The sequence below is a fragment of the Gracilinanus agilis genome, chromosome 4, assembly GCF_016433145.1.
Source record: "Gracilinanus agilis isolate LMUSP501 chromosome 4, AgileGrace, whole genome shotgun sequence".
Taxonomy (NCBI): Eukaryota; Metazoa; Chordata; class Mammalia; order Didelphimorphia; family Didelphidae; genus Gracilinanus; species Gracilinanus agilis.
The window spans coordinates 263,494,422-263,509,374 of record NC_058133.1 but is presented as its reverse complement, the minus strand read 5'-3'; the positions used below and the strand labels follow the sequence as shown (position 1 = coordinate 263,509,374).

At 36.7% G+C, this 14,953-nt stretch overlaps 1 protein-coding gene across 1 annotated transcript in view; it reads left to right on the top strand.

Annotated features, from left to right (window-relative positions):
* SLC26A8 (solute carrier family 26 member 8) overlaps window positions 1–10,850 on the top strand; it is a 150,783-nt gene extending 139,933 nt beyond the window's left edge. Inside the window, exon 22 of the mRNA XM_044672528.1 lies at window positions 10,452–10,850. Within this exon, the coding sequence (XP_044528463.1) occupies window positions 10,452–10,850 (399 nt within the window). The remainder of the gene's footprint in view (window positions 1–10,451) is intronic.
* Window positions 10,851–14,953: the final 4,103 nt, after the last annotated feature.

Genomic DNA, 14,953 nt, shown 5'->3' with positions numbered 1-14,953 from the left:
TATACCTAGTTTCTGCCGTGCTGTTTTCCAATTTTACCAGCAGGTAAGTTCTTATTCCAAAAGCTGGGGTCTTTGCATTTATCAAACTCTAGGTTCCTAGTTCTCTTTTCCATCCTTTAGCTTTTGGTTAATTGCTTTTTTATTTTCTGCCTCTTTATCTAAGAAGGGTTTTATTCTCTCATTCTCTTTTTTTTAAATTCATTCATTTTCTGTCTCTTCTAGACTTTTATCCTTTGATTCATAACACTTATATCTCTTTATTCCTTCTTTAATGATTCTTAGCCAGTACCAGCCTGTTTTTTTTTTAAACCCTTGCACTTCGGTATATTGTCTCATAGGTGGAAGATTGGTAAGGGTGGGCAATGGGGGTCAAGTGACTTGCCCAGGGTCACACAGCTGGGAAGTGGCTGAGGCTGGGCTTGAACCCAGGACCTCCTGTCTCTAGGCCTGACTCTCACTCCACTGAGCTACCCAGCTGCTCCCCAGCCTGTTTTGATGATTGCTGCTTTATAGTATAGTTTGAAATCTTGATATTTTTGACCTTTTGTTTTTCCAGGTGAATTTCATTATAATTTTTTCTAGTTATATAAAATAATTATTTGGTAGTTTAATTGATATAGCCTTGACTAAGTAAATTAATTTATGTAGAATTGTCATTTTTAGCATATTAGCTCTGCCTACCTATGAGCAATTAATATTTTTCTAATTGTTTAGATCTCACTATGTGTATGAAAAGCACTCATATAATTCTCGAGTTTGTCTTGGCAAAAGTAGATTCCCAAGTATTTTATATTGTCTAGAATTATTTTAAAGGGAATTTCACTATCTCTTGCTGTTGAACTTTGTTGATGATATATAGAAATGCTGATGATTTATATGGATTTATTTTGTATCCTGCAACTTTACTAAAGTTATTAAGTATTTCAACTAGTTTTTTTAGCTGATTCTCTAGGGTCCTCTAAGTATATTATCATATCATCTGCAAAGAGTGATAGTTTAGTTTCCTCATTGCCTACTTTAATTCATTCCATTTTTTCTTTTTTATTGCTAAAGCTAGAATTTCTAATACAATATTAAATAATAGTGGTTATAATGGGCATCCTTGCTTCACTCCTGATCTTACTGGGAAGGCTTCTAACTTATCCTCATTGCAGATGATACTTGTTGATGATTTTAAGTAGATACTACTTATCATTTTAAGGAATGACACATTTATTCCTATGCTTTCTAGTATTTTTAATAGGAATGAGTGTTATATTTTGTCAAAGGCTTTTTCTGCATCTATTGACATAATCATGTGATTTCTCTTAGTTTGATTATTGATAAGGTCAATTATGCAAATAGTTTTCCTAATATTAAGCCAGCCCTGCATTCCTGGTATAAATCCCACATGGTCATAGAGAATGATCCTTGTGATATATTACTGTAGTCTCCTTGCTAGTATCTTATTTAAATTTTTTTTATCTATATTCATTAATGAAATTGGCCTATAATTTTCTTTCTCTGTTTTTGGTCTTCTTTGCTTAGGTAACTGTAGCATATTTGTTTCATAAAAAGAATTTGGTGGGATTTCTCCTCTGCTTATTTTGCCAAATAGTTTGCTTAGTCCTGGGATTAACTGTTCTTTAAATGTTTGATAGAATTCACTTGTGAATCCATCTGGCCCTGGGGATTTTTTCTTTGGGTGTTCATTGATGGTTTGTTCAATTTCTTTCTCTAGGTTGAGATTATTTAAGGAATCTATACTCTCCAGGGGCAGCTGGGTAGCTCAGTGGATTGAGCTAGAGATGGGAAGTCCTAGCTTCAAATCTGGCCTGACTCTTCCTAGCTGTGTGACCCTGGGCAAATCACTTGACCTCCATTGCCTAGCCCTTACCACTCATCTGCCTTGAAACCAATACATAATATTGATTCTAAAACAGAAGGTAAGGGGTTTTAGAAAAAGAAAAAAAAAAGTTATGTTAGAAACCAGACTGCAGAGAATTTAGAAGACAGTGAGAGAGGAAAGGAAGTGGCAACACCTAGTAGAGACAGCTTTCTCAAGGAGTTTAGCCAAAAAGGGGAACAAAAGACGTAGGGGGAGAGCTAGGTAATGGATGCTCACATCATGTTGTTTTCCCCAATCTAATGTAAATTCCTTAAGGACAAAAAATTTCTTTTTGGTCTTTGTGTCACCTATGCTTAGCACACTGCCTGGCAAATAGAAAGTACTCAACAAATGCTTGCTTGCCTAGTTAATTGGTGTTTCTGCTGTGTATCATGCCCCAGATTGGTGCCTGAGAACTACTCATATATTGGAGTTACAACTATATTACTACATTAATTAACCCCTAAGTTAATTATACTACCTTATTAGTGATAAATTCTGTTTTAATAATACCACTTCCACTTAGTTTATGTTTTCCATGTCATTCTTTTTGAATGATATCGTCTATTGTTTCCCATTCCTTGCAACTCATACTACCATCTTAGAATTAGAAGAATCAAAGCTGCCTGAGTGGATTTACAGATCTTAGATGTTGTTGAGAATATTATGTATAAACATACTTCAGACCATGACTGATCCTTTGGTGATCCTCTATAGCAATGGTTCCCAAACTTTTTTGGCCTACTGCACCCTTTCCAGAAAAAATATTACTTTGCCCCCTGGATTTTTTTTTTTTAATAGCAACTAATAGGAAAGATAAATGCACCTGTGGCCATTGCCGCCTCCCTCGATTGCTGCAGCACCCACCAGGGGGCAGTAGCGCCCACTTTGGGAATCACTGCTCTATAGGCTGATGACTAGATTTTCCTCTAAACCCAGAAACTGTATATTAAGCAATGTTCCCAGAAGCTGGAGGACCAGGACATCTGGTTTTTCAGCTCCCTGTTTTCTGTTAGTGTTCCTTAAGGTTCACAAAGACCTCGGTTGGTCTTCATTCTTGCTTTTTACAAACCTCATCAATAGTAATTAATGGCCAAGTGGAGATTATGGTCTAGAAAACACTAATGATATTAAAGAAGGCAAATCTAATATCTCTGAATTAAGGATAGGAGTAAATGAAAAGCCACCAGGAACATGCTCCCAAACTAGTACATGCCCACCACTTCCAGCTTACCCAAAATTCTAACCCTAAGGCTCAGAGAGGTTCCCTAAAATAGGGAGTGGTATCTAGACCTAATAATTGGCTCAAGTATGGAAGATTGATGAGGGAGCAAATAATCAATACTGATGCTTATACATGCCAGACAAGCAAATTCAGCCACCAACAGTACTTCAGCCCACCACATCCTAATTCCCTCTGTGACTGACTCATGTTTTGATCTCTTGGTATTATTCTTGTTCTCTGGATTTCTCTTATCAGACGCTATGACTCAGTCTCTTATTCTTGCTACAACTTGACTCCATTTTCAATACTTGCTCCCCAGATCTCCATCAGAATCAATAAACATTAAATACCTATTCTGCCAGGACTGGTAATACAAAGAAAGTCATAAAACAGACCCTGACCCTCAAGGAGCTCAAGATCTAATTAGATCTTCCTAAGAGGACCTCACTTCTTTCCTCTGCTTACCTCCCAGACAAATATCCAGTTAAGACTTGGTCTCTAAACAGACCTGCTTTTTTTTTTTTTTTTACCTCTTACTATTATGCCCATTTTATTTTTTTTTAACATTTATTAATATTTATTTTTTAGAAAAGTTAACATGGTTACATGATTTATGCTCTTACTTTCCCCTTTACCCCCCGACTTCCCCCCCTCCCATGGCCGATATGCATTTCTACTGGTTTTAACATGTGTCATTGATCAAGACCTATTTCCAAATTGTTGATTGTTGCACTGGTGTGGTAGTTTCATGTCTACATCTCCAATCATGTCTGCATCAACCCATGTGTTCAAGCAGTTGTTTTTCTTCTGTGTTTCCTCTCCTGCAGTTCTTCCTCTGAACGTGAATAGCGTTCTTTACCATAAATCCCTCAGAATTGTCCTGGGTCATTGCATTGCTGCCAGTACAGAAGTCCATTACATTCTATTTTACCACAGTGCATTGGACAGACCTGCTTATTACTTATCAGCTATATCCCTCAAAGATACCAAGAGATATAGGAACAGGACCTTTTACACCAATCTGCAAAACCATTCTAATATTTAGGACTTCATTTCTTTCTTAAACATGTTTGGTGTTCCCTTTCCAGTTTTTAGAGTTTTTCTTGATGGATAAAAGGGAAACAAAATCAGAACTGAGTACTTCTGTTTTCTCTTGAGAGGCAATATGATGTAGTGTAGAGTACTAGTCTTGGAAGTGGGAAGGTCTGGGTCTGGATCTTACCTCTGCTACTTTCTACTCTTCTGAAGTTCCTTTTAGCTCAAAATCTATGATCCTTTCCTTCTCTTCACTAACTTTATATTCTTTTCCCAAGCAGTGAACTGATAAACTTTTTTTTAACTTTTTAAAATTTTTTCAATTACATATAGAAACAATTTTTAACATTTGTTTTCTGGCATTTTTGCAAATCCAATTCTCTCTCTCCCCTCCCCAGGCAGTTAATAGTCTGATATAAATTATACCAGTACTGTCATTCAGTACATATTTCCATTTTCCTCATGTCATGAAGGAAGACATATATCAGCCAATACAAGAAAAATCTCATGAAGGAAATAAAATGGAAAATGAAATGCTTTGATCTGCCATCAGATTCTAACAGTTCCCTTCTTCAGCTTTGGATAGCATTTTTCATCACGAGTTCCTTGGGGTTATCTAAGAAGCTTGTTTGGCTGACAATAGTTTAGACCTGCACAGTTGATCATCTGATTCTGCTCACTTCACTTTGTATCATTTCATATAAGTCTTTCCAGGTTTTTCTGAACTCATCCTGTTTGTCATTTCTTATGACACAATAGAATTTTATTTCAGGTAGATACCATAACTTTTTTTTCCAGGTGATGAATATCTTCTCATTTTCTAACTCTTTGTTACTAGAAAAAAGAGCTTCTATAAATATTTTTGTACTAAAAGGTCCTTTCCAAATGATGAACAGGGTGATTTCAGAAAGAGCTGGACCTTCATGAACTGTTGCAAAGTGAAATAAGCAGAACCAGGAGAACATTATACACAGTAACTGCAATATTGTGGAACAATCAAATGTAATAGACTTTGCTACTAATAGAAATATAATTATCCAGGACAATTCTGAGGGACTTATGAAAAAGAATGCTATCCGTCTAGGTGAAAACATATGATTTATCACTTATTTATTTGGGTTTATGTTTTGGGGCTTTGGTTCTATAAGATTATTTGCTTATAAAAATGAATGATATGGAAATATGCTTTGCTTGGTAATACATGTATAAAACCCTGATTAAATTGCTTGTCAGCTCTGGTGGGAGGGGAGAGGGAGACAATATGGATCATATGACTTTGGGAAACTCTTGTTTACTTATAAAATTTTAAAAATTAAAAAAAGTTTTTAAAACAATTAAGTTCTTTACCCCAATCTTTGATCTCTTTGGGATATAGACCTAATAGTGGTATTGCTGGGTCAAAGGTATGCCTAGTTTTATGGCCCTCTGAGTGATGTTCCAGATTGCTTTCCAGAATGGTTATATCAGTTTAGTGTTCCACCAGTTGTCCCATATCCCCTCCAATATTATGCATTTCCCTTTTTGGTCTTGTTAGCTTATCTGATAGGTGTGATATGGTATCTCAGAGTTTTTTTAATTTGTGTTTCTCTAATCAATAGTGATAAGGAGCATTTTTTTAATGTGACTTTTAATTTCTTCCTCTGAGATCTGCTTGTTCATATTCTTTGGCCATTTATCAGTTCAGGAATGCTTCATATTTTTATAAATTTGAATCAGTTCTCTATATTTGGGGAATAAGGCTTTTCTCAGAGATACTTGCTATAATAATATTTCCCCAGTTTATTGTTTCCCCTCTAATCTTGGTTGCATGGTTTTGTTTATACAAGATCTTTTAAATTTAATGTAATCAAAATTATCCATTTTATTTCTCATAATGTTCTTTATATCTTGTTTGATCATAAATTCTTCCCTTATCCATAAGACTTGACAGGCAAACTATTCCATGTTCTCCTAATTTGTTTATGGTATCATCCTTTATTTCTAAGTCAAGTATTCATTTTGTCTTTATCTTGGTATATGATATGAGATGTTGGACTGTGCCTAATTTCTGCCATATTGTTTTCCAGTTTTCCCAGCAGTTTTTGTCAAATAGCGAGGTTGTCTCTCAAAAGCTTAGATCTTTGGTTTATCAAACACTAAGTTATTATTGAATAATATGGTCACTTATACAGTAGTGTACGATTGCCTAACCTGTTCCATTGATACAGTATTCTATTGCTTAGCCAGTACCACATTGTTTTGATGATTACTGTTTTATTAATACAGTTTAAGATCTGGTATGAGTAGGCCTCATGCCTTCATTTTTTTTTCATTAATTCCCTTGATATTCTTGACCTTTTTTATTTTTCCAGATGAGATTTGTTACTATTTTTCCTAGCTTTATGAAATAATTTTGGGTAATTTGATTGGTAGGGCACTGAAGAGGTAAATTAATTTAGGTAGGATTGTCATTTTTATTATACAGTCATCTCTCACTATATCAGGGTTCACTTATTACAGCTTCACTGTATCACAGGTTTATATATGTATATAATTCTGTATCATGGAGTGTTTGCTATATCATGGGATTTTGCAGATGAATACCATACTGTACACAATGGAAATGCATATACTGCTTGTGCAAGTTTGCCAACGTGAGATCGTACATGGCACACTATTGGCTGCTAGAATGAAAGGTGACTGCTCTGTATCCTGGGCACTGACTGGCTCAGTGTCTGTAGCATCGGTCTATTTGCTCTCCCTCACTGTGCCCACACTTTCAACATCTCTCCTTGTCCACTTCACATCGATGTCTGATCACTGCACATAGTCTTGCTCTGCAGTGTTTTGTTTTTGTGAAGTTTTCGTAAAAATTTGAATTAATTTCAAGCCCTATTCCACCCAAACTTTCTACACCTTCTAAGGCTTCTGGCAATGAACCCAAGCACCAAGTTACATAGGTTTAAGAACATAGAAAGTATTTAAGAGCATAGAAAGTGTTATAAGAATGTAGGAAAGGTGAATAAGAGTGTGGAAAAGGTTTATAGAAGAGTGGGAAGGGTTTATAAAGCCTTAAAAAATATATATAAAGGGGCAGCTGGGTAGCTCAATGGATTGAGAGCCAGGCCTAGAGACGGGAGGTCCTAGGTTCAAATCCGGCCTCAGACATTTCCCAGCTGTGTGACTCTGGGCAAGTCACTTGACCCCCATTGCCTACCCTTACCACTCTTCCATCTATAAGTCAATACACAGAAGTTAAGGGTTTAAAAAAAAAATTAAAAAAAATTAATATATATATATATATATATATATAATAAAATAAATATAATGCTGCTACTTCGAGGATTTTCACTTATTGGGGATAGGGGGCAGTCCTCTGGAACATAACTCCTACAATAGGTGAGGGATCACTGTATTGGATCAACTTACCAATGGGCAGTGAATATTTTTTTTTCTATTTAGAATATTTTTCCATGGTTACATGATTTGTGATTCCCCCTCCACTCCCCACTCTCAGAGATGGGGCAGTTAATATTTTTCCAATTGTTTAGGTCTGGATTTATTTTTGTGAGAAGTATTTTATAATTGTGTTCATATAGTTTGGGTTTCTTTTGCTGATTAGACCTCCAGGTATTTTATATTGTCTAGAGTTATTTTAAATGGAATTTCTCTTTCTATCTCTTGCTATTGGACTTTGTTGGTGGTAAATAGAAACATTAATTATTTACGTAGAGTTTTTTTAATATCCTGAAACTTTGCTAAAGTTAATTGTTTCAGTTAGGTTTTTGGTTAATTCTCTAGAGTTCTCTATGTATACCATATCATCTGTAAACAGCAATAACTTTTTTCCCTCATTGCCTATTTTAACTCCTTCAGCTTCTTTTTCTCTCTTATTGCTAGAGCTAGCATTTCTAGTACAGTATTAAATAGTAGTAGTGATAATGGGCATCCTTGCTTCACCTTTGATCTTATATGGAAGGGTTCTAGCCTTTCTCCATTCCAGATAATGCCTGCTGGTGGTTATAAATAGATACCATTTATCATGTTAAGGAAAGCTACATTTATTCCAATGTTTTCATAAGGAATGGTTGTTGTATTTTAACAAAAGCTTTTTTTCTGCATCTATTAAGATAATCATATGGTTTCTGTTGGTTTAGTTAGGTCAATTATGCTGACAGTTTCCTATTATTGAACCATTCCTGTATTTTTGATACAAAATGCACCTAGTCATAGTGTATGATCTTTGTGGTACATTGTTGTAATCTCCTTGCTAGTATTTTATTTAAAATTTTTGCATCAATATTGATTAGGGTGATTGATCTATAGTTTTCTTTCTCTGTTTTTGCTCTTCCTAGTTTAGGTATCAGTGCCATATTGGTGTTATATGAGTAATTTGGAAGGATTCCTTCTTTACCTAATTTTCCAAGTAGTCTATATAGTTTGGGAGTTAATTGTTCTTTAAATGTTTAGCAGAATTTAGTTGTGAATTCTTCCGGCCATGGGGATTTTGTCTTAGAGAATTCATTGGTGATTTGTTCAACTTCTTTTTCTGAGGTAGAGTTGCTTAAGTATTCTATTTCCTCTTCTCTTAATCTGGACAATTTATATTTTTGTAAATATTCATCTATTTTACTTAGATTGTCAGAATCATTAACATATAATTGGGCAAAATAACTCCTAATTGCTTTAGTTTCTTCTTCACTGGTTATAACGTTACCTTTTTCATTTTTGATACTGGTAATTTGGTTTTCTTCTTTCTCTTTTTAATCAACTTAACTAATACTTTATCTATTTTATTGATTTTTTCATAAAACCAGCTCATTGTCTTATTTATTAATACAGTGGTTTTCTTTCAAAATTTTATAAATCTCTCCTTTGATGTTCAGTATTTCCAATTTGGTGTCTAATTGGAGATTTAAAAAAATTCTTTATTCATTGATTTAGAATATTTTTCCATGGTTCTCTCCCTTCTATGTTCTCTCCCTTCCCTTTTCCCTCCCCCTCCTCGAGCTGATAAACACTCCCACTGGGTCATACATGTATTTTTCACTCAAAACCTATTTCCATATTATTCATTTTTGCAAAAGAGTAATCTTTTAAAGCCAAAACCTCCAATCGTATACCCATATATACAAGTAATAAATCATATGTTTTTCTTCTGCATTTTTACTCCCACCATTCTTTCTCTAGATGTGAACAGTATTCTTTCTCATAAGTTCCTCAGGAATGTCCTGGATCATTGCATTGCTATTAGTAGCGAAATCTACTACATTTGATTGTTCCACAATGTTTCAGTTTGTGTGTACAATGTTCTCCTGGTTCTGCTCATTTCACTCTGCATCCGTTCTTGGAGGTTCTTCAGTTCACATGGAAATTCTCCAGTTCATCATTCCTTGCAGCACAATAGTATTCCATCACCATCATATACTACAGTTTGTTCAGTCATTCCCCAATTGATGGATACCCCCTCATTTTCCAATTTTTTGCCATCACCAAAAGCACAGCTATAAATATTTTTGTACAAACATTTTTTTAATCTCTTTTGGGTACAAACCCAGTAGTGTATAGCTGAGCACAGGCAAAGAGATAACTTCTGAGATAAGAAGATAGGAGAAAGTGGATAAAGATATCGAACAATTTTGAAATATAAAAGGAAGAAAAGCTGAAGGGGCTTCTATTTTCTCAGTAAAGTAGAAGGTGAAGCTGTATGCCCAAAATAAAGAAGCCATTGTGGGATTGGGGATTTGAAAGGAATGAAAAAGATTTGTAATATCTTACAATATTACAATACAACTCTGGGTAATATGGTAGAGAGGAAACAAGTGATGGAGAAAGGATTTCCAAAAAGCAGTGAAAGGACCTAGATATCATTAAGAGAGTGTGGATTTACCAAATTAGGTGACCTGATCGACCTGGTTCATGGCTTTTATTTTTTTTTCTGGCTATGTCTGACCACTTAGAAGCTGGAGTATAGAAAGCTGAAAGTGAGAATTAGCCAAAATTTTGGAATTGGCAAGGACAAGAGTTAGATGGGTTCTAGAAGACCAGCAAGACCATTATTGCTCACATAGCCAATCATGGCATCTGACATGCATAGGGGAGGTAAGTGAGGCCATTTGTGAACTAACAGATACCAGGAGATCGATCAACTGGATCTCCATAATTAGATATAAGGGTAGAGAGTTAGCTAAAGGTAAGACGCAAGAAATTCACTGTTCTACTCTTGTTAGAAATATTAAGAAAAACAAATTATTTTTTAAGGTTTATAATTTGAGCTAAAAAGTTAAATGTATTTGAAAACTATAACCCAAGTAATTGTTTGCATTTCACCTTGAAAACTTAAAGGGGAAGTCACGCCGTTCTGAACAGAGAGAAGGCTCACCATTGCTAAAGAAAGAGCAATTTTCCCCAGTTCTCTACCCGGAAGATACACAGCTGGAAAGTAAAGATCTGGATGAAAGGGTGTTGTTAGAGACACAGATGGATCCGGACTTCGAGGTTCAGCTAGATCTGGGGCCAGATCTTGATTTTGATCTACATCAAGAAACTGAGACTGATCCCGAGTTTGAGATTGAGACACGACATGCTATAAATGTCTCAGATTCAGATTCAGAACGTCAAGGTGATGATCAGTTATATAGCATGCCACGCCAGAGACCATACTACTTTGATAATAGGGATACCCAAAATAGGGATTTCCATGATATCTGGAGCCAGGACTGGAAATACCTGAATAAATCCTAACATTCCATCACAATGTCCCATGGGAAATTCTCCCCCACCCAAATAGGAGTTGCTTAGTCATGGGGACCTTGACCTATTGATTGATAACTAATATCAACACCGACCTTGTACCTTATCTATGCACTTACATTAAACATGGACCCATGCTAAGGATGGGGATGGGACTCCCAAAACACATCACTAACATGCAAGAAATAGCACTGGTTCTCTAATCATTTCTCAAGCTGTAGCATCCATAGCAGAAGCTTCCCTCTTTATGGGCCCTTAAACCCCATCAAAGCTCCTGGAGATTCTGGCTGACCACTGCTAAAAGCTTCTTTCCACCCTCCCTCCCCACCATCAGCCTCTACACAGAAACCCTGAGGTTCAAATAAAATACGCAGCTCTATTTATATTCTGCAAAAAGCTTTGTATTCTTCCAGCCTCTCCCTCATCTTATGCACTCTGAAGCTATAAGGGGATATCAAGGAGAGAATCCAGACATAATGTGTGTTCATGGGAAGGAATTATTGGCAGAGGAAAGGGAAATCTGGCAGCTCTTTTACTTAGACAAGCCTTTTTTACAGCAATTTTCATAGGAAGGAGCAGGAAACAGTGGGGCAGGTAGGTGATGATTTGCCAGGGTGTAGAGGTTGGTGGAAGAGAAGACTTGCCAAAAGATTTGCAAATAAATATTAGTTCAGTTGAAAGAATTTTTAAGTGAATTTGGGCCTAAAGGCCTGAGGCTACCTGCTACCATGGAAAGGTTCCCAGGACCTAGTCCTGCCCCAGATTCAGCATTGCAGACTAGTGAGATACAATCAGAATGGAACCTCTTCCTTTCCAGTTCTCCTTCCATCACATTAGCTAAAAATTTGAGAAGCTTGATAATTTTCTTTGGAATATGTTATAACATGTGGCTTATAATGGATTGTGCTTTGTTGGAATAAGTGACTTCTTAAGAGCTGGGGAAAAAACAAATACAATCATGTCTCCCCATTCTAAATCAAAATTTAATTTTAAAAATTGCTGATGTTGAATCACAGCCAAAAGGAAATGGTGCACAAAACCCTGGGTTCTAGCCTCAATATTCAGCAAATGAGACCCACTTTTCTCTGGACCTCATTTTAATCATCTTGGTTAGAATTTAGATCTCTCTAAACCCTAAGAGACTGCATCCATTAATTAACAAGTATTTATTGTTCATCTACTATGTATACAGAATTGTGCCTAAGGGAGTCACCCCCAAAATGACATGCTTCTTACCCCCCAGCAGCTTATGATCTAGTTGGGGAGATAAGCCATGCAACCATGATAATAAAATGACAATATAAGCAAGGTAATAAGATTCAAATCTCATAATGGAAATCTGGAACAAAATATATGAGCTTAGAATCTAGAAACAGTGTGTCCTAAAGTGCAGAATTCGTGTAAATAAGGACAACAAAAATGGGCAAATGAAGAGCTGTCCTAAGCACGCTGTAGAGTAGTAGACTTTACACATGCCGATGCTCATTTTTGTATATGTGCCTTCGAGAGGCTACCTGGATTATTCTTGGATCGCAACAACCAATTTATTCAAAGTTCCCCTGGAATCCATTAGAAATCCATAGGTCTAGCCATAGTAATCAAATAAAGGGGGAAAAGGGAAGGACCATTAAAAAAATAATAATGATGAATGGACGCAATAAAGCTAAAATAAGACAGGGCTCTGAAAACTGATAATTAAAAGGTCTAAGTTTGTTTACAAATGATAATGAACCCTGAATTGCTAGGCAACTTCAAACACTTTCAAGTGGTACTGTCTGGGCTGGTTAACTCAGCTGGCTGCAACAGGATGCTAATAAGGGAAAGGGAAAGGTTGTAGGTTTAATCCTCAAATGACTTGAAACAATGTTCCCCACTGCACCCCTGCCTTCAGAATTGTGTGTCGTTAATCAACGAAGAATGTAAGCTCCTTTCGGGCAAGGACTGTCTCACTTTTGTATGTGTATCCCCAGCACCTAGCACAGTGCCTGGCACATAGTAGGTGCTTAATAAATGCTTGTTGATTGATTGATTGATAAAGGGACTGATAAGAGAGTGTGGATGGATCACCCCAAACCCTTCCCCATTAGCAGGGAGAAAACACTCCTTGGAGCACATGTAGCTTCCTCAAGCCAGGGTCCTTTTGTGTAGGAAGAACGAAGTGGTATCATTAATGCTCCTACAGAGCCTGGGGCATCGTGAAGAAGACTGAAGGGGGGGCCAGGCAGCTTTTACTCTGTCTAGCCAGTGTGCTGCTTAAAAAAATCGAAGGGCCCAAATCTGTTCCAGCCCACAGGCAATTCTCAATCACTAGCCCTAGTGAACAAGCGTAATGGCACAATCCAAAGGAGTTAATAATTATAAAACCATAGAATGTTGGAGGGATGCCACTGATCTGGCATAAGCTCTTATTGAGCACTGAATTAGTTCAAAATCGTTTCTGAACCAACAAATACTGGCCCCTCAGCCATCATTGAATAGTTTGTAAGTCAATTGATGTGCCCGAAACATAAAAATTTTAAACGATAAATAAAAATAAGCCTAACCAGAAAAGGCCATTGGCAGAAAGCAGAGGTCAGCTTAAGGGCTGTTTACATAAGAAATACATTGATACATATTGGCACGTGCCTCTACCTTTTTGCCATTGTTTCTCAGGTAACTAATCCACATACCTGCCCATGGACAAACAGTGCTGTGCCTAAGACATATAACTATTTATGCAAAGATATTCAGAATTGGAGAGCCCACATATTCCCCAATGCACGCACCCAACCGCATATGTAAATACATCGAGCAAACTGTTGGTAGGCACAAGAAGTATATATGGGGAGGCAGGCAGACAGACAGACAGAGAGGTAAAGAGATGCACATAGTAATCCAACCTAGAAGTACCAATAAATAAACACTGACACAAATTAATAAAATATTAGCATGTGAATCCATAAAAACCTTCAGTTTCTCTAGATTCTAGCAGTATACAGGAGGAGGAGATAAAAAAACTTCATTAACAGAACACAAAAATGCATTCAATATCTGGCAATCTGCCAGAACACAAGCCACTGTAAGACATTTTTTACACAAATAAAAATTGAAGAGAAATCTAGTGTTCATAGCTGCACACCATCAGTTTTTAAAAGGTTTTTTAATGATGCCTGCTCAATTATTATTCAAATTTCATGCTAAACTAATATTTGCAAAAGAGACGCTTTATAGAATTAGGCAAAATGATAAAATTTATTTGGATGGCTAAAGAGGTCAAGAATATTAAGAGATACAAAGAAGGAAGCTTGACAATACTAAACCTCAGTGGGCAGTTGGGTGGATTGAGAGCCAGACCTAGAGATGGGAGCCCCTAGGTTCAAATCTGGCCTCAGACACTTCCTAGCAAGTCACTTGACCACCATTTGGTAGAAAAATACCATTGCTTAGCCCTTATCACTCTTCTGCCTTGGGACTAATACATAGTATTGATTCTAAGACAGAAGGTAAGGGTTAAAAAAAATACTAGACCTCAAACTATGCAACAAAGCAATAATTATCAAAATGATTTGTTGGTGGATAAAAACATTTCTTAAAAATAGATCTGTGGTGGGGGCAGCTGGGCAGCTCAGTGGATTGAGAGTCAGGCCTAGAGAAGGGAGGTCCTAGGTTCAAATCTGGCCTCAGACACTACCCAGCTGTGTGACCCTGGGCAAGTCACTTGACCCCCATTGCCTAGCCCTTACCACTCTTCTGCCTTGGAGCCAATACACAGTATTGACTCCAAGATGGAAGATTAAGGGTTTTATAAAAAACAAAAAAATAAAAAATAGATCAGTGGAATAGACTAGATCAAAAAGGCATAGAAACACGTTCATGACATTCTAGTGCTGATAAACCCACGAATACCACATACTGGGAGAAGGGATCCTTTATTACATAAGAAATGCTGAGAAAGCCAGGAAATAGCCTAGGAAACAGGTTTAGGTCAGCCTCTTACGTGGCTACTGTAGGGAAACCTAACTGCACTGAGCATTTCATTGGTCTGGGGAAATCCCTGCTAAGCAGACTCCCTCTACTGGCACCTTCTCTGCATTTTCTAGGCTTCCACCTGCCGG